A 23,985-nucleotide genomic window follows, 5' to 3' on the forward strand; every position below is an offset into this window, starting at 1 on the left:
GCAGGGTGGATTGATTTCAATCAAGGTGATTTAAATCTTCAAGAGAAAATCATTGATTGAAATCAAGTTTCCCATTGATCCTTCTTCACATATTTCTTAAAGAATGGTACAAATCTGATCACTAAAACATGTTAATTTACAACTCAGTACAGCATTTTACAACATCTAGGAGAGTACACTTTGTGTAACTTTTTAGATAACTTGAATTTAATTAATTTAGGAAATAGTACATAACACTCATTACCTGTGTCAAGCTGCAGAAGCAGCAGCAGAACATTAGGAATGGTAAGAACTAAATCACACACAATAGCACTTATATTTTATTAAACTAAATCTTAAATGTTACATAAATGTTTCACATTTGCAATTGCAGCAGTCTCCTGAGTTGCCAGCTGACAGCTGTCCTTAAACTTTTTTTTTTTTTAATTTTCAGATTTTATTAACTCTAACAGACAAGTCAGCACAACAGTAAACGTACACTGTCCTTAAAACTTCTACAACTAGCTTTCATCTTCCCCACTCCCACTGTCATTTTTATTCATAGACTGAAACAGAAATATGAGTGCTCCTGCTTTTTCAATTCCCAGTTGACTTCTTTGAGTGAATAATACTAAACGATGAAAATATTCTCTTTGTGCCTGCAAAGGAAGCTACTGCTCTGAAAAATTGGCTTAGCAACTCAAGGAACTCTGTTTCAAGGCTAATTATTTCCACCAATTCAGGAGAGCGACTTTGTTCAAAACATCATCAGTAAACATGTACTGTTTAAATGGTTCCACTCCAGCCCTGAAATTTCTTATGACTGGCATAACTGAGGAGTGATTTTGAGATGCCCATGCCATGGCAGCAGCATCTTCTTCAGAAGTTAGGCATCTACCTTTATATCTGGGGTTGAGAATGTTCGCAAGAAAACGAGGTGGAGTTAGTGCTTGATCTTTATTGCCTGCAGTTTAACTTTCTGGGGAGGTATTTCTTTCTTCAATGGCTCTTGAAGTGCCTTCCAGATTTCAAGAGCATCAGCAATGCAGCAACAATTTCTCTGAAGTTTGTGTAAGGCTATGGCTATATGTTTCAGTACACTGAGCATATCCTCTGCATTCCTCTTTAATCCAATGTTAGATACTCTGGACGAGATACTTCCATCTATTTTATCACGGTTTTCTTCACAAAGTTTTATGAGAATAGGCCAGTTCTTAATAAATTGTTCAAAACAATCAACCACAGAATTCCATCGAACATCTTGAGGGAGAATTAGTTTGGATCCTCCTGCTTTCTTCAGTGAAGCTTGAAGCAAAATGGTTGGTACGGAAGTATTTTGCGACTTCAACACCATTTTCTTTTATTCCTGGAGAAGACGTACTTAAGTCTTTGGCTAAAAGATGCATTAAATGGGCACTGCAACCATATGTTATTAAGGAGCATCCTTCTGTTTCTTCTTCTAAGTATCTTCTCATCTTTGTTATGTTTGAAGCATTGTCTGTGACAAAACTGCGCACGTGACAGTTGAACTTTTGTTCACAGTTTATTACAGCTTTCACTGCCACTTCTTTTAAATATTCTGTTGTGTGAGTATTTCCCGATGTATCTGTTGTTTCTGAAAGATATGCAACCCCATCTTCTGTTGTCTCACAGGCACATGTTACTGGATCATTGTGTACATTGCTCTACCCATCGAGGCTTAAACTGGCACATTTCCCCTCAGTATTTCTTGCACACTGTTCAAGTTCCTTCTCATACACTGTATCTAGCAACCTTCCACCAATGTCTGCTCTACCAGGTGGACTGTAGCCTGATTGTAAGGACTCAGCCATGTCAATGACAATGCGAAAAGGAGAATTTGTGGCATAAATGAATTGAGCAATCTTTTAATCTACGGTGTCTTGTTGGTATTTGCTGGTCCTTACTACAAACCCAGCCATGGTGGTGGTTTTACTGGATGATTGAAATCTTTTGCTTGCTACTAGAGCCATTAATTCATTTTTATGAGACTGTAAGTGTAGGTTTAACACGTTTGTGATGAGATTTAATTGTAACAGTTATTTTTAAATGAGAGAAATACAGTATTTTATTGATTTTTTTTTAAAATCAAAAACTGATTTAAATTAAAAAAAAAATCTGATTTTTTTTATTTAAAAAAAAATCATTGATTTTTATCCACCCTGTGTGCAAGTACAAACCCACTGAATGTCAGTGGGGCTTGTGCTTCTCTGTCATGTAGGCGCTTTTGAAATATGCCCCTTCCCCACCCCCGGGGCCCATCTCTGGAAATGAACTGCTCTGGGAAATCTTATTTTCGGCTGTTTTCCAAAGTCCAGCAATCTGCTGCTACTTTATGAAAACACTTGTGTGTGTGATGCACTCATTGAAGACAACAAAGGGCACAGCTTTAGGCCATGCAATGTGTGGTAAGGGCTCCCACTCTCTTAGGAGAAATTGCTTTTTCACATGTATGGAATTATAGTGATTACTGCAAACTGGGCCGAAGCGCTCAATGATTAGTAATTAGTCTCTGCCCCTTCAGACTGATGTTTATGTCTATTGTAATGCACATAACTTGGCTTGATTTCAAGTTTTGTTACTTTATTTTGAGGAACTAGTGATACTGTGCTCTCTAAAACACGTCCAGATGTGCGCTATGAAGCTATGCTTCTGGCCTTGCCTTACACTATGGATTTTCAGAAATTTCTCCTGCTGTTGGCCTGTTTCTGGAAATGCTACTGAAGACCAGGCATGCATAGTTCCCAGCTGGACATCTGACCTTTCTCAGGTCAGAGTTAGTGATGATAAATACCTGTGGCTGTTCTATTCTAGTGCTACCACCATTGCTAGTAGCAGTGGGAAAATTGCCTAAAACACTCAGTGTAGATACAGCCCGGGAGTGCGTGGCCCTGCAGATACAGTCTTTCTGAGCCTTCCTGCATTTCTTGCAGAGAGGAAGGGTGGTCCAGGGCAGCAGCCTAGGACTCGGGGGACATGGGTTCAATTCCCAGGTGACACAAACATTCAGTGTCACCTTGGGCAACTCAGTCTCTCTGTCCCTCAGTTATCCATCTGTCTAATGGGGATAACAGCACTGTTCTACCTCAGAGAGGTGTGTGAAGATAAATACATTATAGATGCGAGCTGCTCAGATCCTATGGTGGTGTGGGCTGGGTAACTACCTTAGAGATGGAAAGTGCACGTGGTATGGCAAATCTGGAGGCTGGGTGATAATATTTTGGTGTCAAAGGGACACTCAGAATGGGTGGCTGAGGGGCAAGGGGCAGTTGTTGGTGAAGGGCACTATAGGCTTGTGTGTCTGCCTCAAAACAGCTGCTGCTTTGCTGGTGGACACTGCCATTCCCATGATCCTGTGATGGTGCGTCTGGGTTCCCTGCTCAGCAGGCCTTCCCCCTTGCCTGCAGCTTGTTCAGAATGCAGCAGCCTATGGGCTCACAAGTCTGAGGAATCCTGACCATTTTAGGACCTGCTGCCACTCTTCACACTAGTTTTCTATGCAGTAAGTTTAAGTGGCTCTGCCAGGTTTTAAACTCTTACCCGCATGGACACTGAGGGCTGGTTCACAATGGCTCCATGTCTAGCTGGCAACCGGTCACAAGCGGAGTTCCCCAGGGGTCGGTCCTGGGGCCGGTTTTGTTCAACATCTTTATTAATGATCTGGAGGATGGGGTAGATTGCACCCTCAGCAAGTTTGCGGATGACACTAAGCTGGGGGGAGTGGTAGTTACCCTGGAGGGTAGGGATAGGATACAGAGTGACCTAAACAAACTGGAGGATTGGGCCAAAAGAAATCTAATGAGGTTCAACAAGGACAAGTGCAGAGTCCTCCACTTAGGAAGGAAGAATCCCATGCACAGCTATAGACTGGGGACCAACGAGCTGGGCAGCAGCTCTGCAGAAAAGGATCTGGGGGTAACGGTGGATAAAAAGCTGGATATGAATCAGCAGTGTGCCCTGGTTGTCAAGAAGGCTAATAGCATATTGGGCTGCATTAGGAGGGGCATTGCCAGCAGGTCGCAGGAAGTGATTATTCCCCTCTATTCGGCATTGGTGAGGCCGCATGTAGAATATTGTGTCCAGTTTTGGGCCCCCCATTACAAAAAGGATGTGGACAAGTTGGAGAGAGTACAGCGGAGGGCAACCAAAATGATTAGGGGGCTGGAGCACAGGATTATGAGGAGAGGCTGAGGGAACTGGGCTTGTTTAGTCTGCAAAAGAGAAGAGTGAGGGGGGATTTGATAGCGGCCTTTAACTACCTGAAAGGGGTTCCAGGGAGGAGGGGGCTAGGCTGTTCTCGGTGGTGGCAGATGACAGAACAAGGAGCAACGGTCTCAATTTGCAGTTAGGGAGGTCTAGGTTGGACATTAGGAAAAAGTTTTTTACTAGGAGGGTGGTGAAGCACTGGAATGGGTTACCTAGGGAGGTGGTGGAATCTCCATCCTTAGAGATTTTTAAGCTGAGGCTTGACAAAGCCCTGGTTGGGATGATATAGCTGAGGTTAGTCCTGCTTTGAGCAGGGGGTTGGACTAGATGACCTCCTGAGGTCCCTTCCAACTCTAATATTCTATGATTCTATGAGGTTGATTTAAAGTCCCCTATATCGATTTAAGTACTTCGACGTTCACACTGTCACCACTGTTAAGTCGACGTAAGGTGCTAGTAAAATCGATTTAATAAGACCACCTCTGCAAGTGGCGTAGTGCCTAAATCGACTTTGTAAATTCAAATTTGTGTTTGTGTGAACGTAATGGAGCTAATTAATTAATTAGAATTAATTAACCTCCGGAATGTATCCCATTATGCTCCATTTTCACCTCTCTGGCCAATCATAGAATCATAGAGTTGGAAGGGACCTCAGGAGGTCATCTATTCCAACCCCCTGCTCAAAGCAGGACCAACCTCAGCTAAACAAATCCCAGGCAGGGCTTTGTTAAGCCTCAGCTTAAAAACCTCTAAAGATGGAGATTCCACCACCTCCCTAGGTAACCCATTCCAGTGCTTCACCACCCTCCTAGTGAAAAACTTTTTCCTAATGTCCAACCTAGACCTCCCCCACTGCAATTTGAGACCGTTGCTCCTTGTTCTGTCATCTGCCCCCACTGAGAACAGCCTAGCTCCATCCTCCCTGGAACCCCCTTTCAGGTAGTTAAAGGCTGCTATCAAATCCCCCATTGCTCTTCTCTTCTGCAGACTAAACAAGCCTAGTTCCTTCAGCCTCTCCTCATAAGTCTTGTGCTCCAGCCCCCTGTGGTGCTCTGTGGTCACAATAGCAGGTAAAGTCCCCTCCTCTCAAGCCCCGGGAAGATTTGATTTTCCTGCTTGTTTGGGAGGGGGAAAGGCATGCTGGGGAAGGGACATCTGGTGAGTTCTCTTTCTTCAGTTCCAGTCTCTGTGTGTGTGCTGAATGCAAGCAGAGAAATCCAACACCCCCACAACCCCCGTCTTTCTATCTGTGAGGGTTTGGAATGCAACCAGAGAAAGCAACCCCCCCCACACCTTCCCCACCCCGATCCTGTGTGTGTGTGTAGAATGCAAACAGAGAAAGCAACCCCCCATTCCCCTCATCCCGATCCTGTCTGTGTGTGTGTTGAATGCAAGAAGACAAATCCAACTCCCCTACAACCCCCGTTTTTCCTATCTGTGTGTGTTTTGAATACAAGCTGAGAAATAACCCCCCCCCCAAAAAAAAAAACCAAACAAAAAACCGATCCTGTCTCTGTGTGTTTGTGTTGCCAGCCGATTACCCCCCAGCCCTCCATGCGATCTGCATTAGAAAGTCACTTGCTACATTGTATAAAATCATAATTATGACAACTGAAACATATGTCTCTTCTTACTGTTCAATACACAAACTAAAGGCAACATTGTATCACACCATCATTGCTGAAATTAATCAATAGATACATTCATCCTAACTTTAAAAACTGTGTCTACATTGTATCCAAGCATCATTAGTTCAAAATCTTACATATGTATATTGTTCTTCGCTAATTTGGCTGTGGCTATCTTGTTTTTTTTTTTTTCATTCTGAAGACACCTCGCCAGTGGCCGAACCATTAGTCAGTGCTGCACATAGACTGTCTCAGATTAGGAAAAGGAAGAAACTAAACACCCTACCCTACCCCTGGAGAGAGTGAAGAACCCTTCCCCCACCGCTTCACCCAAGACATAAATAAATACAATTTTGCATCTTTTCAAAATGTTTCTTTATTAAAGGAAATCTTGTTCATGAGAGATTTGCCGGGCACAGATCTGGCAAGCAACAAATGGGAGGGGGGGGAGGGGGTGCTGGGTGGATGAGAACAGGCAAGCAACATACAGGGGGGGCATGAGAAAAGGCAAGCAACATATGGGGTGATGCTGGGTGGATGAGAAAAGGCAAGCAACATGGCGGGGTGAGTGCATGAGAACAGGCAAGCAACGGGTGGGGGGTGGGGGGTGGATGAGAAAAGGCAAGCAAAATACAGAGGGGGGTGCATGAGAAAAGGCTGGCAACATACAGGGACAGAAATCACTTAATGCAGCACTCATTCATTGCCTGCAGCAACTGGGAATTGTTCTGCTGGATGTCTTGAAGCTGGGCAGCCGCAGCTGCTTCACCTTCTTCCTCTTTTTCTCAAGTACCCTATGCTAAGCCGCGAAAAGCAATGGCGAAATCAGGGAGCAAAAAAACCGGCTCAAAAATCCTTTTCCTGTTTGTTTGGGAGGGGGAAAGGGTGGGGGAAGCAGCGATGCATCCTGGGACGATGCTACAGCCTCCGTCGGTAGTTGCCCTGTGGGATAGCTACCCAGATTGCTCTGCTTTCTAATTCAAATTAAGGCTTGAATGTGTGAATGCAAGAGACCAGCTCAAATAGCATAGTGAGAACAGTCTGCTTTAAATCGGCTGCTGAAAGTCGATTTAAGCTAATTTGAATTAGCGCTGCAGTGTGAACATAGCCTGAGTGTATTTGAGACTTCCTCCTCTTTGAGCCTCACTCTTAAAGGCACACTTGTTTTTTTAGGGATGGTTCGTTTAGGTCGGCACTCAATCATGCTGTTGCTGTCATGTGCCCTCAGGTGTGGGATCTCTCTCTTGGGCATCTGTCCCCATGTGGACAATGCCTTTTTTGATTCTGTTTATTCTGAGCCCTGATTGAACTGTGAAAAGGACTCAGTGTCTTCAGTCGGCTTTGGATCAAATAATTGATTATCACCTTTTCTGCCTATCTTACCCTTTTTCCTGGAACAGGCACCCCTGTTAGCACACAGCTCTCATCACATACCTGCCCTCCACAGGCTTGAGAAGGGAAATGGAAGAAAAGCATAAACCTTTCCCATGCTTCTATTTTGTTCCACTTTGGAAGTAAGCAGGGCAGTAGGGAGTTAATTTAGCCCAAATGTTTTTCCGTGTTATTTCTTTGCTGTTATTTTTATTCATACTGGGAACTCTCTATATATGGGATGTGTTAGTAGGAGCCGAAGAGGCAGTGCATGCTACTACTCAGGACTGTGAGAGGCATTTTCACATGTGGGTTCTGTTGGTTTCAGGGTGTGTGTAGGGGCTTTCCTAATAAAGTGCACTGTGTGTGCATTGAAGTGTTCTTGGTTTCCTGGGTAATGTGCTGAGGGGAGATGATTTTTAAAATATCGTTTTTGGTGAAGGCAGCTGGGATTTGAGATTCCTATTGCCTTGCTGATCCAACTTTGATCTGAGGCTTCTAGAACTAAATTAACATGATTACTAGTTTCCAGTTACTCTGGCTAGTCTCCTGGTCCAGTGTAACGTATGCACAAAGCTGCGTGTTGGAGAAATACTCAGTTATTGTGGTGGGGTGTATCTTAATGTATCAGCTAAAGCATGTCATTATATATTCTAGTATTTGTTATCGGACAGCAAAATGAGTCTCTGAATGAGTTGTTGCATCCCTGGAGATCTTATCCTTTGTTAAAATAATATTAAAAATGGGGTCATTTTATAGAAATCTTTTTTGTGGGGTTGAACAATACCAAACATCACAATAACAAAATAAATATTAAAATAGATACAGCAGCCAAGTCAGTCTACTCTTTAGTTTCGTTAGGCTTATTTCTTCTTTAATTATTCATATTGTAAACATGCTGATACTGTCTAAAGTTGTCCTTTTTGTTCAAAGAGCTTGACTCTGTCCGTACGCCCTGCAGCATGGCCTTCTGTTTGTTTCCAACTCTGGTAGTGATAAAACGAAGAAAAGCATTTCAACAATGCTTCAACAGATCTTTTAAATATGTGCTTAATTTGAAACTTAACTCACTGAGACTTAAGTGCATGCTTAAGTGCTTTGCTGAACAGGGATGGGCTTAAGCACGTTTATGAACCTTGCTGAATCAGAGCCTTCAAGAGCATGTTTTCACAAAGCCCAGGCGGCATGGTATGTGTGTATTGATTTTGAAGTCATGAGCCACGATCACAGAAGTATAGGATTGGAAGGACCTCAAGAGGTCTTCTAGTCCAGTCCCGTGTCCATTGTTTTGTATCACCGTATTGTAGTAGGGTGGGAGTTGCACCTAGTACAGGAGGGACACTGAAGCCAGTGCGGAGGCAAGTTCTTGGGGTGATAACATAGGATGGAAAAGCAGAAGAACTTGGTTCTATTCCTGGCTCTGCTACTGACCACTTGCGTAACCTTCCTCAAATCATTTTGCCATGCTGTGGCTCACTTTTCTCATCTGCAAAATTAGGATATCGATTCTGATGAAAGGATTCTGTAGGGATTACAAGACTTCGTTCATCAAAGTTCAGAACACAGTGTAAAAGGGCACAAAATAATTATCGTCATTTTTTAATTTGTGATGAATGTGATTCATAGCATCTAGAATATGTGGAGTTCTACGCTGAAGTGATTGGAACTAAAAATCTGTTGATTTTAGTCGTATTCAGATTTATGAATGAGATGTCTTCACAAAATATAACTGCATAGCAAAATTTAAAAAACAGCAAGATTTGTGTTCAAGTTAACTCACAAATATCCTTTTATGTTCAGTTTTTAAATTTATATTCCTGGAGAAAATTAACTGTCTGTTGAGTCTTTCCAAACACTGGACTAGAGACTGCTTTTTCTCTCTACATTTTTTTTAACAGAATGCTTGATCTCAATATTTTTCTTCTGAGGTTGAATATGTTTAAAAGATGTAATGCCACTGCTGATGTTTTTGTGGATTTTTAAATGAAATCTGTGCTGCCAAATGCATTTCATTAGTATGTTTGATTCTTTTTATTGTTATATTTCTTTCTATGAAAAATGTGAATAAACTGTCTGTACTTCAGTTAGTAACACATATGTTTATAAGCTCTTCCAAACATACATTCTCCACTACAGCCAGAAATATTTTCTACCTTTTGTGTTTTTCTAGGCAGCCATTCTGAGTATAAAGCTAAAATTACAGCTGGATCTAGATGTGGAGAAGGTAAATCTGTTTCCCCTGTAGTTTTCTCTATCATCAGATGTACCCTTTGACAACCAAGACTCACAGTCTTCCACAAAAGTGGAAGTTATAAACCAGTACTATAAACCAATATCTCATTTGCAAGAAGTCGCTAGTGAACTGCTAAAAATGATGTTTCAGTCTATGAAGTGACTGAAAGATGTTTTTATACCACATTCTAGCTTAATAGAATATTTTTCTAGCTCTCACCGCTGGAATGTGAAACTCCAGCTGTGTTCATTCTGTTTTGCCTATTAATGTTTCTGTAATAAGGCTTATTACATTTTAAAATAATCCCATCTCCTCCCCTGCTCTCTTTGTTCAGAATAATGGGTGTAGGAAGATAACTGGGGTATTTTCTACCTAGGTGGTACTAAGAGATGGTCTGGGTTTAATAAATTCTAATGCCGAAGATTTGTAATATTATAGCGAATATTTATGATGAAAATGCGGTGTAAAAAATTCCCTCTAGGCACATTTGAATGTAGAAATATTTTTCTAATGTCTAAGTGATTAAGAACACTTTTCTCAAGCACTTACACACATCAGTCTAGCAGACTTCGAGCCAGAGTGTGGCCCATCCTGCGCACCCTGCAGAGATATAAGGCTCACTGCCCACATTCTGGGCAGCAGCAAAGTGGGACTGCTCCTGCTCCCATGCATGTAGGCTGGGAACGGATGGAGCCGAGGTGCTGCTTCTCCATTGCTCTGCCCAGTGCTGTTGAGCTAGTGGATTGGGAAGCAGTCTGCACCAGGTAGAGATCACAATGTCTCTGTAATGCTTTCCAAATGCAAAACTTTATTTTTCTTCCTAGATGTGCACTCCATTGCTACTTCAAGAGAAAACTAACCTTGTGGAGGCTTATGTGGCAGAATATCCTGATCTCCAGTGCAAACTCTTACAGACACTGGATATCTGGTGTGAACCCAGTTTTAATACTAAAGACATCTCAAGGTAGAAGATTATTCTATTTTCCAGTATTTTGTCCTCCTTATTTCCAAACAGCATACAATATTATATGACACTATGAGCAGGTGCTTAAATGGCTATCCGGTAAGGACAATATGTTCTCTAGTGTTCTTTTTACAATCAATAATAGCATGTTGAAGGCCATGGAGTAAATTACTAAATGTTGTATATTCAATTCCCATCAGAGAAGGGAAAAATTCTGGTAACTGAAATTTGGTCTTACCAGAGGACTTACCTTTGCAACACTGAGCACCTACCATTCCCATTGATGTCATTGGAAGTGGCAGGTGCTGAGCACTTTGCGTGGGAGGCTGAAAACAAAAACATTGCAGTAGATCTTATCCAGGAGACCTCAACAGCCTGACTCTGGTGCTTTGCTGTGGAAGGCAGTGAGTCGCAATATCCATTTTGCATATCTGGTAATGAGATGTGGGGATGGAAAGAAGGATCATCAGCTGGTAACCTTGGAACTGAAAATTCCCTTTCCATGAGCTTCAGATCGCAGTGCTAAGCCAGGAAATGATGTAGTTTTGAGGGAGCCATCTGCAAAGAGCCCTAGTCAAAGTAAAAAGTCTCTGCATGCAGTCACTCTATGCGTGTGTGTATGTGTCTAATATTCCCATGATACAATGGCAAAAAAACAAGAAATGTATCTGCTTATGATTCCTTTTCCAGTGAAATTATCGGGGCTCTTTTTAATTTATAAATCACTTCTCACCAAAGTGGCTTATGTCAAGTCAGCACTAGGGGTGCAATCAAAATATCAGCATACATTCAGCAGATATGATGCTAGTAAGAGCAGAAGAGCAGGGTGGGTCTCACTTACCAGGTTTCTGGAAGTCAGGTACCTAGGTGAACTCTTAAAGCCCGTGAATGGAGAATCAGGGACTCATAAAGACATGAACATCAACTGATGGACAGAACACCACTTACCTTCAAGTAACCTGTCCATCTTGCTGCTGTCTCAGAAGCTGTGTTTTGAAGGTTTAATTGGACAAGAAGATGGCTTTACTGGCTAGGGCTTTTCAGCCCTAGAATGATCAGACCAGTGGTCCATCTAACCCCAGTATCATGTCTTCTGGCAGTGGCTGATACCAGGAGCTTCAGAGAGAATGAGCAGAACAGGGCAATTGTTGAGTGATCCATCCCCTGTTGTCCACTCCCAGCATCTGGCAGTCAGAGGCTTAGGATGTCTAGAGCATGAGGTTGCATCCCTGATCATCCTGGCTAATAGCCATTGATGGACCTATATTCATGAACTTATCTAGTGCTCTTTTGAACCCAGTTATAGTTTTGGCCTTCACAACATCTCCTGGCAATGAGTTCCACAGGTTGACCGTGTGTTGTGTGAAGAAGAATTGCTTATGTTAGTTTTAAACCTGCTGCCTATTAATGTCATTGGGTGACCCCTGGTCCTTGTGTTATGTGAAGGAGTAAATAACACTTCCTGATTCACTTTCTCCATAGCATTCATGATTTTATAGACCTCGGTCATATCCCTACTTACTTGTCTCTTTTCCAAACTGAAAAGTCACATTCTTTTTAATCTCTCCTCATACGGAAGTGTTCCATAGCCCTAGTAATTGTTGTTGCCCTGATTTTTTTGAGATGAGGTGACCAGATCGGCAAACAGTATTCAAGGTGTGGACAGACCATGGATTTATATAGCGGCAGTATGATATTTTCTGAATTGTTATCTGTAGCTTTCCTAATGGTTCCTAACATTCTGTTAGCTTTTTTGATTGCTGCTGCACATTGAGTGGATGTTTTCAGAGAACTATCCACAATGACTCCAATATCTCTTACTTGAGTGGTAATAGCTAATTTAGACCCAGTTGGAGGAAAGAATGGTATCAGCTTAGCTGATGATGGAGGGAAAAGAAGTTGTCACCACCACACAGCAATAGACAACATCCCTACTATTAAAAGGAAGAAGTATCTTGTCTACTTGCATTATGTTTCTTTCTTGTTTTGTTTGTTTGGTTTACAGGCAGTATGAAGGCTTACGTCCTGACAAACTCAACCACAAAACGTTAAGCAAACTGGTGTTCAGGCTTCTAGAACAATATAACCTAGATCCAGGTATGTAATATTACACTAAATCATTTAATCACCTTCCCAGTGAACAACTGATAAAGCTAATCTGTTTTCCCCATGTCTATCACGGAATGTCTGCTGTAATTTGTCATTTGGAGATTAATTAATGTTGTATAAAGACAAAGGCCATAAACTATGGAAATTTTGTTGAAGAACTCAATGCTGGTGACTAATAGACTATTTCTTCCATGATATGACATAAATCTTGGCTTCAGAATGGTTCTACGTAAACATGTGATGGTCAGCTTTGAGTAATGGCTCCATCCTGCTCACACAAGAGGCCACATGATATTCATCTGGGGATTCTGGCTTTGAGAGTTACAAGCCCATCAGTTTGGAAGAGAGAACTCCTGGGAAGCAGGAGGCACAGAACCCCTTGCATTTTTCCTGTAAAATAGGGGTAGCTGCCATTAAGCAGCTTACTGCTGCTGCCATCCTGTCTGGGGAGTCGCCCAGAAACACAGCACAAATTGAAATACAGTTACATCCAACATACCCATAACTTCCAATGCAAACATGACACACACAAACAATATCATCATACTTAGCAAATTGTAACCTTTCTAACGGTACCTGACATGGCCTGTCTCATATGAATTATTGTAATTTTGAAACATTGATGTTAAATAATATCATAAATGGTCCCCTAATCCAGCCAGCGTCACATATGGTTTCCTCCATGTCCTGAACAGTGAGCATTATCTCACTGTGGCTCCAAAATGGCCAAGGGAAGGGAGGTGACTCCCTTGAGAGTCCCATTGATTCTCTGTTGAGGCCCAGGCCAGTCCTTTGTTCCTGGAAAGCTGAACTGGATTTGTCCTATACACACCTTGATGAGGTGTGATCTGCCCCTCCCCTCCTGGAGAGTTTTGCCTGGGTATGTTTCAAGCCCTGAGGACACATCTTTGGGAATATTACATAGCAAAGCCTCATAACCATACACATGATACTGCAACAGATATATTACTATAACAATAGTGCTCAGTACGTCATGAGCATTCCAGAAACATTTTATATGACATACTTTGCATTAAACAACACACGATTACACTGCAAAGGTGAATGTGGGGTTGCAGGGTGTCACGGTGACCTTGAAAAGAGGTTGTGAGGGTACAGCAGATAGGTGAAGGTGGATCAGGCCTTGAAAGAAACCTGCAGTTTGAAGGATTTGACCTTGTCTAATGGAACTTCCCATGTGGAAGATAGGAGATATCTCTGGAACCAGTGTGCGAGCTTTTGTACAGGTGGGACTTTAAATGCACTGTCCCAGTGTATGTTCATATTTCCAAAGGTTTTCCTCCATGTGGTACCTGTAATGTGAAAGGCATTTGGTCACCAACTTGATCTGTAACACTGTTATTTGTATTATTGTTAGTGCAGGATAATAAAAACAATGTCTCAGTTAAAAAATTCAGCTCCTGAATTTACCTGCTGGGTGTTTACATACAATGTATCTGCAGAATTAGTTTGAACCGTTGATCGACTTTCTTTTTATTGTAAATATCAGTACATCCTGAAATTCCACGTGTACGTTCAGGCTAATGTTGCAGAGAGAGCTCCTGCTGCAAGTTGGGACACATGTTGAAGGTGTTTGCTGTTTTTGAAGCTGTGATTCCATTTGGTATAAATATAAGACTCGATTCACCTCTACAAGTTGCATCAGCAGATACCTTTGCTCTCAGGAGGGCAGGCAGCTGTACCACCACTGCTAACTCAGACGTTCCACCTGCTGAAAACAACATTAAACTCCACTTGGCTGGGACTCCACAGGAGGCTCCCCATGGGAGGGTCTGTTGGAGACGTGTTGAATCAGAGCATCTCCTGCATGTCCTGCCCCCCTCTGCCAACCCAGTGTATTTTGTGCTGCTTGCATTTTTGCATCAGGCAGACCTCTCACTCCAGTGGCCCTCAGTCGTTCTGCTGATGGAACTGGATGGGGCCAATAGAAACAAACTCATTTTGAAGTTGTTGGTTGCCAAGCAAATGTGACATGCTTTTTCTGGAGAAAATCAGTCAAGACTGAGTGCTACGTTCTAGGATAGACAGTCTCTAGGAGGAAATGGAAATGGTTGTGTTTTCCCAATTTTCCCTGTAATTCAAGCCAGGATGTCATCATGTGCCAGATTACAGGGCCTGCTCTAATCACCTTCAGAATGGCTCTGATGGAGTTGAACACAAATGAAGATAATTTCACCATTAGAACCCTAATGCTGAGTCTGCTTGAATCTGAAGGGAGTTAACATTGGTTCCCATTTGCCTTCTCCCCTCTCTCCTGGGCGTTCCCTTCTGTCTCCCTTGCTGCCTTTAGAGCTGATCCAATTTCTTTTATTTTGATTTTTCAAAAAAATTTGGGGGGAAGGGGAGTCTTGTGACTTTTTGGGGTGTCTGTTTCTTTTTTTGACCAGCTCTAGGCTTGTGTAAAACTCTTGCACATTCCAGACAGGAGAATGAGGCCCACTTTCCTAGCCCCATGGCCTCATCCGCCTGCCTACTGGTCCTGCTCCACACCAGTCCCTCTGCTGCTGCCTGTTCCGTCCCATGCACACCACCTGTCCACTGCTGGTTCTCTGCCTGTGAAAGCGGCTGAGGCCAGAGCAGCTAAGGGAGGTTGTTTTTGGTAAGGAAGGCTGGAGGAGGATAGGGACTCCTGGCCTGGGAAAGCAGGGCCATCTGGGTCTCAGTTCTAGACTGGTCCCATTAGCTAGAAACTCACTCTTCTCCAAGTGCAGTGAACCCCACTGACCCCAAGCAAGATTTAGAAGCTGGCCTGTCCTTAAGGTGCAAAACTTCTTTTGTTGCTACTGAACCTAAGGTTTATGAGACACCAGAGAGGATTCAGTATATCAGCAGATAGGGGTCTAAGCAGCCACATGATAGTTCCATGTATGTTAGTTTGTTGTCTTCCTCCTCTGCCCTGTGCACGCTCCCTCTTCTTGACACACAACTGAGATGCACTCATGACTGGTGATTTTGTTCTGGGTCCCTTAGCTTTCCCAGTAAAGTGGCCAGTTTTGTTTAATTAGCTGTAGTGGGGAAGGAGGAAGAGGATGGGCATCTGCCTGAGAGAAGAAAAGCTATTTATTTGTATAGATCTGGTCCTCACACATAAAGGGAGGGTCAGTAAGATCTGGTGTAACAAGTCTGCTCACCATTGTGGGAGGTTAACTGAATAGCCTTTGGAGATCCTCTGAGACTGAATTAGCTGATTTACAGATATTGCTATTGAAAATTTCTGTGAAATCTTGTGTTTGGGTGTGAGAGAGCAGAGTGTAACTAGGTTTGAATTAGTTTATCTGCTCTGGTATTCCATCCTCTCCCCAAACAAAGAGTTCATATACGGAGGAATACGATATGGAAGCTGAGTAACACACACAAAGTAGAGCTAATCTCTCACATTGGACCTGATAGTCCATCTGTGGCAGTGAGGGATTCACTAAAGCAAATAATAATAATAATAACCATAGTGAGAATGAATATCCATTCCTGTTGCTGCTAACTAGCTAGGGAAGAGATGGAAATTGCTTGTACTGCCAGCTGAAAGAGGTTTATAGATTTTGCCCCCTTGCAGCATGATAAATTAACTGAAAAGCCTATCTGCTTAACACCTTAGCCATGAACTTTTACCTTATCCTGTTGAATGGTTTCTAAGCCTAAATAATAAGGGCTTATTTTTTTGTTAGTTTTGCTACCAGCTTTTCCCTTTGATTTAATCCTGAATTGTATTTTGTACAAACCTTTAAGCCCTAGAGATCACAGTATATAATATATATGGACAATTATTATTCTGAAGTATTTAAACAGTAGAGGGCAGAAGTGGGCTGCTCAGGAATCTGTGAATTAATTCAGGTATGTCACCATTATGCGTAGAAGCTGCGAGAATGCAGTGCATACCAGAGGACAGCCACCACAGGAAGCTCCACCAGTACTTCACAGGAGTTTTTGCGTTAAGTATTTTCAAAGGATGTTACTCTGGAGTCAGGTGAATGAATGTAATATTAGAACTAGAGAGAAAATGCCTAATCTTTTGGAAGATGATAAGCAAAGTAACTTTTAACATTTGTTCCCACAAATGTCATTCAGTCGTGTGAAGGCAGAGGAGAAGGATACTCTGTGACGTTACATTAGTTCACTTGGGGTTGTAAAGCATTTGTTCTTACCACTTTGCTGCTGATTTTCCTGCTGCACGTCTCAGCCCTATTGTCAAATATTGGTGCAACATTGTCTGTGAAAATTGCCTGTATGAATTCACATTGTTAGAAGATGTCAGCATCTGTCACACAAGGCCAGGAACTTCTACCTGGCAGTGACCACTGACTAGTGCACCCACCTTTCCCCCATGAGGATATAAAATATAGCATAGGCCAAATCATTACTTCAGGCTGCTGAAGGAGAGTTGGGCTTGGAACATGCCGGAGTCCATGGCCCTTCCCTTGCTATTGTCCCTGGTTTTCTAAAGAACTGTGTCTCTGCCCTGTGACGTCCAAGGCACTGCTGAAGATGACCCTTCAAAGGCCTTAGTTAATCTTGGAAGAAGACAGAAGTGTGACAACACTGGAGCAACCCAAAGGTCTCTGGGTTCTGTACTCTGTTGGGGCCAAGCCCACACTTCCCTTCTCGTTTTGAAGTGGAGTTTGCCACATCATCAGATGAGCCAGAAGCCCACCCTGTGACACTTGTTCTTTAGGCTCTTATCTAAGTGCTCACACCAGCATTGTGTCCCTGCCTTCTTGGGAGGCCCAGCTGGTGCTCTGCACTACAAATTTAATGGGATGGTCAAGAGCCTTCAGTCAATCTGTGGGGGTTTGCTCCTTTTCCTGTCTGGGGACTACTTTTCCTATTCCCTGGGGCCATGGAATGAAATTATGTAAAATCAGTGGGTCCTGGACATTACAATAAAAGGATATTCTATCCAGCTGCACTCTACACCACTTCACCCTAATCTGCATTAGGAACTCTTTTCTCATGAGGAAGTGCTACGGGTCTAAAATATTTCCCTCCTGTGAATAGACCATCAGTATTGCAGAGGGTAGAGGCTCTAGTTCTATTGCCTTACATCCAAAGATTCAGATTCGGGGGGGGGGGCTGATTCTCATTTACACTAAGGCCCCTTAACATTGCAAGAGCAGTGTGAACTGGAGTTAGTGCAAATAAGAATCGGGCTCGTGATGTAATGTAAAGACAGGATTGGTTGGGACTTAACTGTGAATCAGAAGAAATGCGGTGCATTATCAGAATTCTACAGTCAGTCACCTCATCTACGCAACTGAAGAACCATATCCCAAATGACACCCACAGACCATGTAACACCAGTGCAATGAGTGTGTCCATTTCAAACTCTGTAGGTGAAGAACACATCACATCTGTTTTTGCTTTCTGGCTGTTAGTACCAGGCTTCCTCCCTACCAAATCATTGTGATGGGTGGAATTCCTGGTTCCACTTCTGTGTCTTTTCCAAATGCAAAATCCAATCCAGACTAGATTCCATTACCGTGCTACTGCAAGATTTTGAAATAATACACATCCAGTGAGATGTTTAGAGCGAGGCCATCTCCTAGTACTATTATTGTTTATTAGAACCATAGAAGCACAGGGTATGAAGAGACCGCAAGGGTCATCCAGTCTAATCCCTGCCAGGATGCAGGATTTGCTTTGTGTTAGTGTGTAGGAGCTCCAGCCATGGACCATGCCCAGGACTGTACAAACATGTAATGAAAGAACAGCCCCTTTCGCAAAGCACGTACAGTAGATTGTCTTACATTATCATGAAGAGGACACTGGGAATCAGGAGACCCGAATTCAATTCCCTGCTCTGGCACTGATCTGTGTAACCGTGGGCAAGTCACTTCACCTTTCTGTGTCTCAGTGTCCTCATAAAATGGGGATAATGCTATTGACCTGCTTGACAATCTGCTGATGAAAAGTGCTGTATAACTACAGGGCAGCCATTTCAGACACATTTCTGAGCACCAGGGAGGAATTGGTTGCGAATCTGAAGATGAAAGGCAGTTTGCGTGAAAGTAATAATGAAATGATAGATTTCATGGTTCTAAAGAAAGGAAGGAGTGAGAAAAGCAGAATATAGACAATGGCCTTTAAAAAAGCACACTTTAACAAACTCAGAGAACTGGTAGGTAAGGTCCCATGGTAAGAAATTCTGAGGGAAAAGGGTATTCCGCAGAGCTGGCAGTTTCCCAAAGAGACACAAAGGCACAACTACAAACTATTGCTATGCAAAGGAAAGATAGCAATAATACTAAGAAGTCAATATGACTCCATCAGTAGCTCTATAATGTCCTGAAAATCGAAAAGGAATCCTACAAAAAGTGGAAATGTGGACAAGTTGCTAAGGAGGAGTACAAAAGAATAGCACAAGCATGTAGGGACAAAATCAGAAAGGCTAAGGTATAACAGGAGACATAAAAGGCAATATGGAGAGATTCTTTAAATACATTAGGAGCAAGAGAAAGATGAAGGAAAACATAGGTCCTCTAGTTAATGAGGAAGGAGAGCTAATGACTGATGAAATCAAGGAGGCTGAGGTATTTAATGCCAGTTTTGCTTCCATCTTCCCCAAAAAATTATTGATAACCAGATGCTAAACACAATTAATATTAGCAACAAGGGGGAAGGAACACAAGCCAAAATAGGGAAAGAACAGATTAAAGAATATTTTGATAAATTAGATTTATTCATGTCAGCAAGGCCTGATGAAATTCATCCTAAGGTACTTAAGGAACTAGCTGAATCTGAATCTCAGAACCGGTAGCAGTTATCTTCAAGAACTCCTGGAGGACGGGTGAGGTCCCAGTGGACTGGAGAAGGGCAAACACAGTACCTCTTTTTAAAAGGGGTAACAAATAGGACCAGTGAATTATAGACCACTCAGCCTAAAGTTACTGGAACAAATTATCAAACAATCGATTTGTAAGCACCTGGAGGATAATAGGGTTATAAGAAATAGCCAGCATGGATTTGTCAAGAAGAAATCATGCCAACCCAACCCAGTTGCCTTCTTTGCCAGGGTCGCTGGTCTAATGGATAAAGGGGAAGCAACGGATGTGATATATCTTGATTTTAGTAAGGTTTTTGGCAGTTCCATATGACATTCTCATAAGCAAATTAGGGAAATGTGATCTAGATGAAATTACTAAAATGGGTGCACAACTGGTTTAAGAAATGTACTCAAAGAGTAATTATCAATAGTTCTCAGTCAGATTGGGAAGGGCATATGTAGTGAGGTCCTCCAAGGATCAGTCCTGGGTCTGGTACTATTCAATATTATCATTCATGATATGGATAATTTAGTGGAGAGTAAGCTTATAAAATTTGTGGATGATACCAAGCGGGAGGGATTGCAAGCACTTTGGAGGACAGGCTTAGAATTCAAAATGAATTGACAAACTGGAGAATTGGTCTGAAATCAACAAGATGAAATTCAGTAAAGACAAGTGCAAAGTACTTCACTTAAGTAGGAAATATCAAATGCACAGCTATACAATGGGGAATAACTGGCTAGGCGGTAGTACTGCGTAAGAGGATCTAGAGGTTATAGTGGATCACTAATTGAATGAGCCACCAATGTGATGCAGGTATGAAAATGGCTAATATCATTCTGGATGTATTAACAGGAAGATCCTATGTAAGACATGAGAGGTAAATGTTCCACTCTACTGCGCACTGGTGAGGTCGTGGCTGGAGTACTGTGTTCAATTCTTGGGACCACATTTTTGGAAAGATGTGGACAAACTGGAAGGAGTCCAGAGAGGAGCAACAAAAATGATAAAACCTGTCCTGTCAGGAAAGGTTAAAAAAATGGGGCATGTTTAGTTTTGAGAAAAGATGGGGGTGGGGGGTGGGGGGAGAAGTGACAACAGTTTGCCAATATGGTAAGGGATGTTATAAGGAGGAGGCGGATTGGTTGTTCTCCATGTCCACTACAAGAAGTAATGGGCTTAATCTGCAGCAAAGGGGATTTAGATTAGATATTAGGAAAAGCTTTCTGAGTATAAGGGTAGTTAAATTCTGGATTAGGCTTCCAGGGGAGGTTGTGGAATCTCCCCATCTTCGGAAGTTTGTAAGAATAGGTTGGACAGACACCTGTTGGAGATGGTCTAGGTTTACTTGGTCCTGCCTCAGCCCTGGGGATGGACTAGATGGTCTCTCTAAGTCCTTTCCAGCTCTTCATTTCTGTGATTCTATGAGAGCTAGGTATTATTATTATTATTATTATTTTATTATTAATAATAATACTATGCTAACTTAGCAAAAAACATAAAGAGCCACCCTCACCAAATAAATTACCCTTTATGGATAAAATGTTTCAGCAGGAAAATTTGGCCCAAAATGCTGATCCTAGTTTAGATTCTGGATAACATTTTCAAAAGCGCTGTAGTGATTTAGGAGCCTAAGTCACATTGTCAAGGTGATTTATGACCCTAAATTTCATTGAAAGTCAGGCTCCTAAGTCACTTGGGTGCTTTTGAAAATGTACCTCTAGTCTTTACTGTTTTGTATTAGCTGGTTTTTGCTACTGGAAGCTGTCTGTAGTGTATCTACTGCAAATTAATGATTTTCTGCTTGGGGTGTTGGTAATTCTATTTTCTTTTGAATTTGTTCTTTGAATCTTTGCTCCCAGCTTTCAAATTCTTCTATATTTTCATATATATTGTAATGTGTCCTTGATATTTAGGATATATGTTATGTCCAATGTATATATCTCTAAGACTTAAATGATCTTTCTCATCAACCCCTCAAAAAAGAAGAAGAAAGCTGTGCCTATTGTAACACATGCCAAATTGCTTGTTTATACTACAAATGCTTATCTCATTTTTAAACACAATTAACAGTTTTAACATATAGGCAAAGCCAGGATGTGCCTGGCCCTCTTTGTTTCATGTTTGGATAATGTATCTCTGTGTGTGCATCATTTAAGTTAATTTTTATGTTGGGAGGAAAAAAGTACTGTCTAGAAAAGAAAACTTCAAGGAAGTTCAGATGTCATGTCTACTTAAAGGCCTTTCTTTTGTTTCAGCTCTCTGTCCGAATGTCATAAATCAGCGACACCTGGGCTCTCTGAAATATCTTTTTTACAAGAGGTTTGTTGAGGTATGTTTGGATGTGTGCGTGGATTTATTTTTGTTGTGATTTGAACAATATAATAGAGATACTGGAAATGTAAGCAGAGTGCAGTCATGCTTTAGTGATACAGAAAGTCACTGAGACTCAGAAATCTGTGCTGCGAGTACTTGAACTGAGTATCATAGACTGATAACTCTAGTTCAGAATTATGGGTATATTTTATTATACCATAATATTTATTATATGGACCAGTCCTGCAAAGCGCTGAATGCCTTCCACTCCCATTGACTTCAGTGGCAGCTGAAGGTGTTCAGTAACCTGCAGGAGATGCCCTCCTACTCAATGGGTTGGGTCCCAAGGAGGTCAGAGTTGATCCACTCTGTTTGCAAGAGCCAGTGCAATCATCTTAGGTTCGTTAACAAAGAGTATGTCTTCACTGGTGGCGGCAATCAGATCGATTTATCCGGATCGATTGAGCAGTCAGTGAAGACCCACTCAGTCGATCTGGAAGTCGACACAATAAAGCCACCCCCTCAAGTGGCATAGCGCTGCATTGACAGGGACGCATTTCCTGTCAGCGCAGCGCAGTGAAGATGCCACGTAGAAGAGGAGTTACAAAGTCGACGGGAGTTACACAAGGTACTCTGCGTAGCTTGCGTAACACCTCTCGATTGCCGCCGAATTTCCAGGTAAGTGTAGACCTGGCCAAAGACAAGGCTGGTGTTCAGGGGAAAAGTACCTTCCATTTGTCCCTGTGCAAAGCTCATTAGTTCCCTGATTATAAGCACACCCATGTTTTAGAGGGCCGCCTCTCCCTGGTACTAAAGTGAACATTTTTTGCAGTATTCAGTTGCTTACCAAAAGCCTACACAGGCATGGAAGCTTCTCCTGTGTTTCTGGGAGATCACATTGGTTGTGCTAAGGACATCATGAAATTGAAGTATTCTATTACATTAGACACTGGTTCTTTTCTGAGTTCAGCAGTGTCTCAGTTTTCAGCAGTCCTACCTGCCTGTTCAGTTGGAAGTTATCTGTAGTTTTGCACCCACTACAAAGTAGATCAAGTTGGATTATCTCTATTTTATAAAGTATATGAGAGCTTCAGTATGATCTGGATAGGATTCTGTGTGGCCTTCATATTGTAAGTGCAGATTGAGGTTTTGATAATAGTCTCATGTGCTGTACTCTAACATTTGTCTGAATTAACTAATCTAAGCAGTATTTTTCTAATGTGTCCTTCATGGTGATATATGAGAACCCAGAGATTTTCAGTGCATACCAGATTGCATTCCTGTGTCATAAATGCTGCCAAGGTGTAGGACTGTGTGTTAAATTTCTACTTGGTGTGTTTAATATGCTTTAAAAAACATATTTTAGAGAATTTTTTTTTTTGCTTTTCAGAAAACCATGACTCAGGAGAATTGGGTTGATCATGTTCAGGTGAGTGTGAAATATTCCCTTCTCAATTTTTTAGGTTTTGTCTGTGTGGGCCTCATTATAAGACTATTTAAAAATATCCCACTCTGGTGAGAAAAGAATTTGCAATATGTTACACTGTTGGAGCTTTTTCACTTGGTCAGAACAGCCTACACACGTGTGTCACAATTGTGCCTGTAGGGGTGTGTGTATGTGTCTATAATTACAGCATTGGCTCTTAAAAACTTACATTTTTACCTAGGGTAAATAGACAAGATTATTATGGTCTTCTCTTGTGATTCTCTGTACTTAACTGTAGGAAACACCTTGAACACTGCAAGTACTGAGGTTATCTCATTACAAATATTTATTTAATTATCTAATGCAACTATCAAGGGCCACCATTAAACATAGTCAGAAAATCATCTTCTTTGTCCTCAAAATTTTTAGTAGGTTTGCTATTTAATTGTAAGGTATTTGTGGTTCCTGTGTCCCGTGCTACAGCAGATAGTAATAATTCATTAGTATTGACGTACCATTATATGGGTTTATTATGCTGATACAGAGCTGAGTATCAATACTGAATGGGGCTTCTCTTTGGAGTGCAAACAGGAGCATTCAGGGACACGTTTTGACCTGATATTGTAATTAAATATATATATGTAATAGTGAAGTACTAGGAAATTCCGTGGTGCAAAACCACTGCTCGTATGATTTCTGATGTCCACAGAACATCCCTAGAGAAGTACAATGTTGCATTCATTGCTCACTCCAAGAGAAATCCTATCCTCTCTCTCTCTCTCTCTCTCTCTCTCTCTGTCCTGCTGTCATTAAGAAGCTGTGACTCTGCTTGCCGTGGTTTCCCCTAAAAATCCTACCTAAATGATCAGCACCGCCCTGCTGAGGGGTGCCAGAGGCAGATACTTAGGAGTGTAGACATCTAGCTGCTAAAACACTTCTCTGGTTTGCTCGGAGGTTGA

General features: G+C 41.9%; 1 protein-coding gene across 7 annotated transcripts in view; it reads left to right on the forward strand.

Annotated features, from left to right (window-relative positions):
- The window catches only part of EXD3 (exonuclease 3'-5' domain containing 3), a 505,315-nt gene that overhangs the window by 155,871 nt on the left and 325,459 nt on the right, over positions 1-23,985 (forward strand). For all 7 annotated transcript variants that reach the window (XM_067561577.1, XM_067561574.1, XM_067561576.1 and 4 more), the window contains 5 exons: positions 9,373-9,426; positions 10,260-10,399; positions 12,405-12,496; positions 21,543-21,616; positions 22,991-23,029. In XM_067561577.1, the coding sequence (XP_067417678.1) occupies positions 9,373-9,426; positions 10,260-10,399; positions 12,405-12,496; positions 21,543-21,616; positions 22,991-23,029 (399 nt within the window). The remainder of the gene's footprint in view (positions 1-9,372; positions 9,427-10,259; positions 10,400-12,404; positions 12,497-21,542; positions 21,617-22,990; positions 23,030-23,985) is intronic.

The sequence above is a fragment of the Emydura macquarii genome, unplaced genomic scaffold, assembly GCF_026122565.2.
Source record: "Emydura macquarii macquarii isolate MOO-44397 ecotype Brisbane River unplaced genomic scaffold, CSIRO-AGI_Emac_v2 contig_2417, whole genome shotgun sequence".
Taxonomy (NCBI): Eukaryota; Metazoa; Chordata; order Testudines; family Chelidae; genus Emydura; species Emydura macquarii.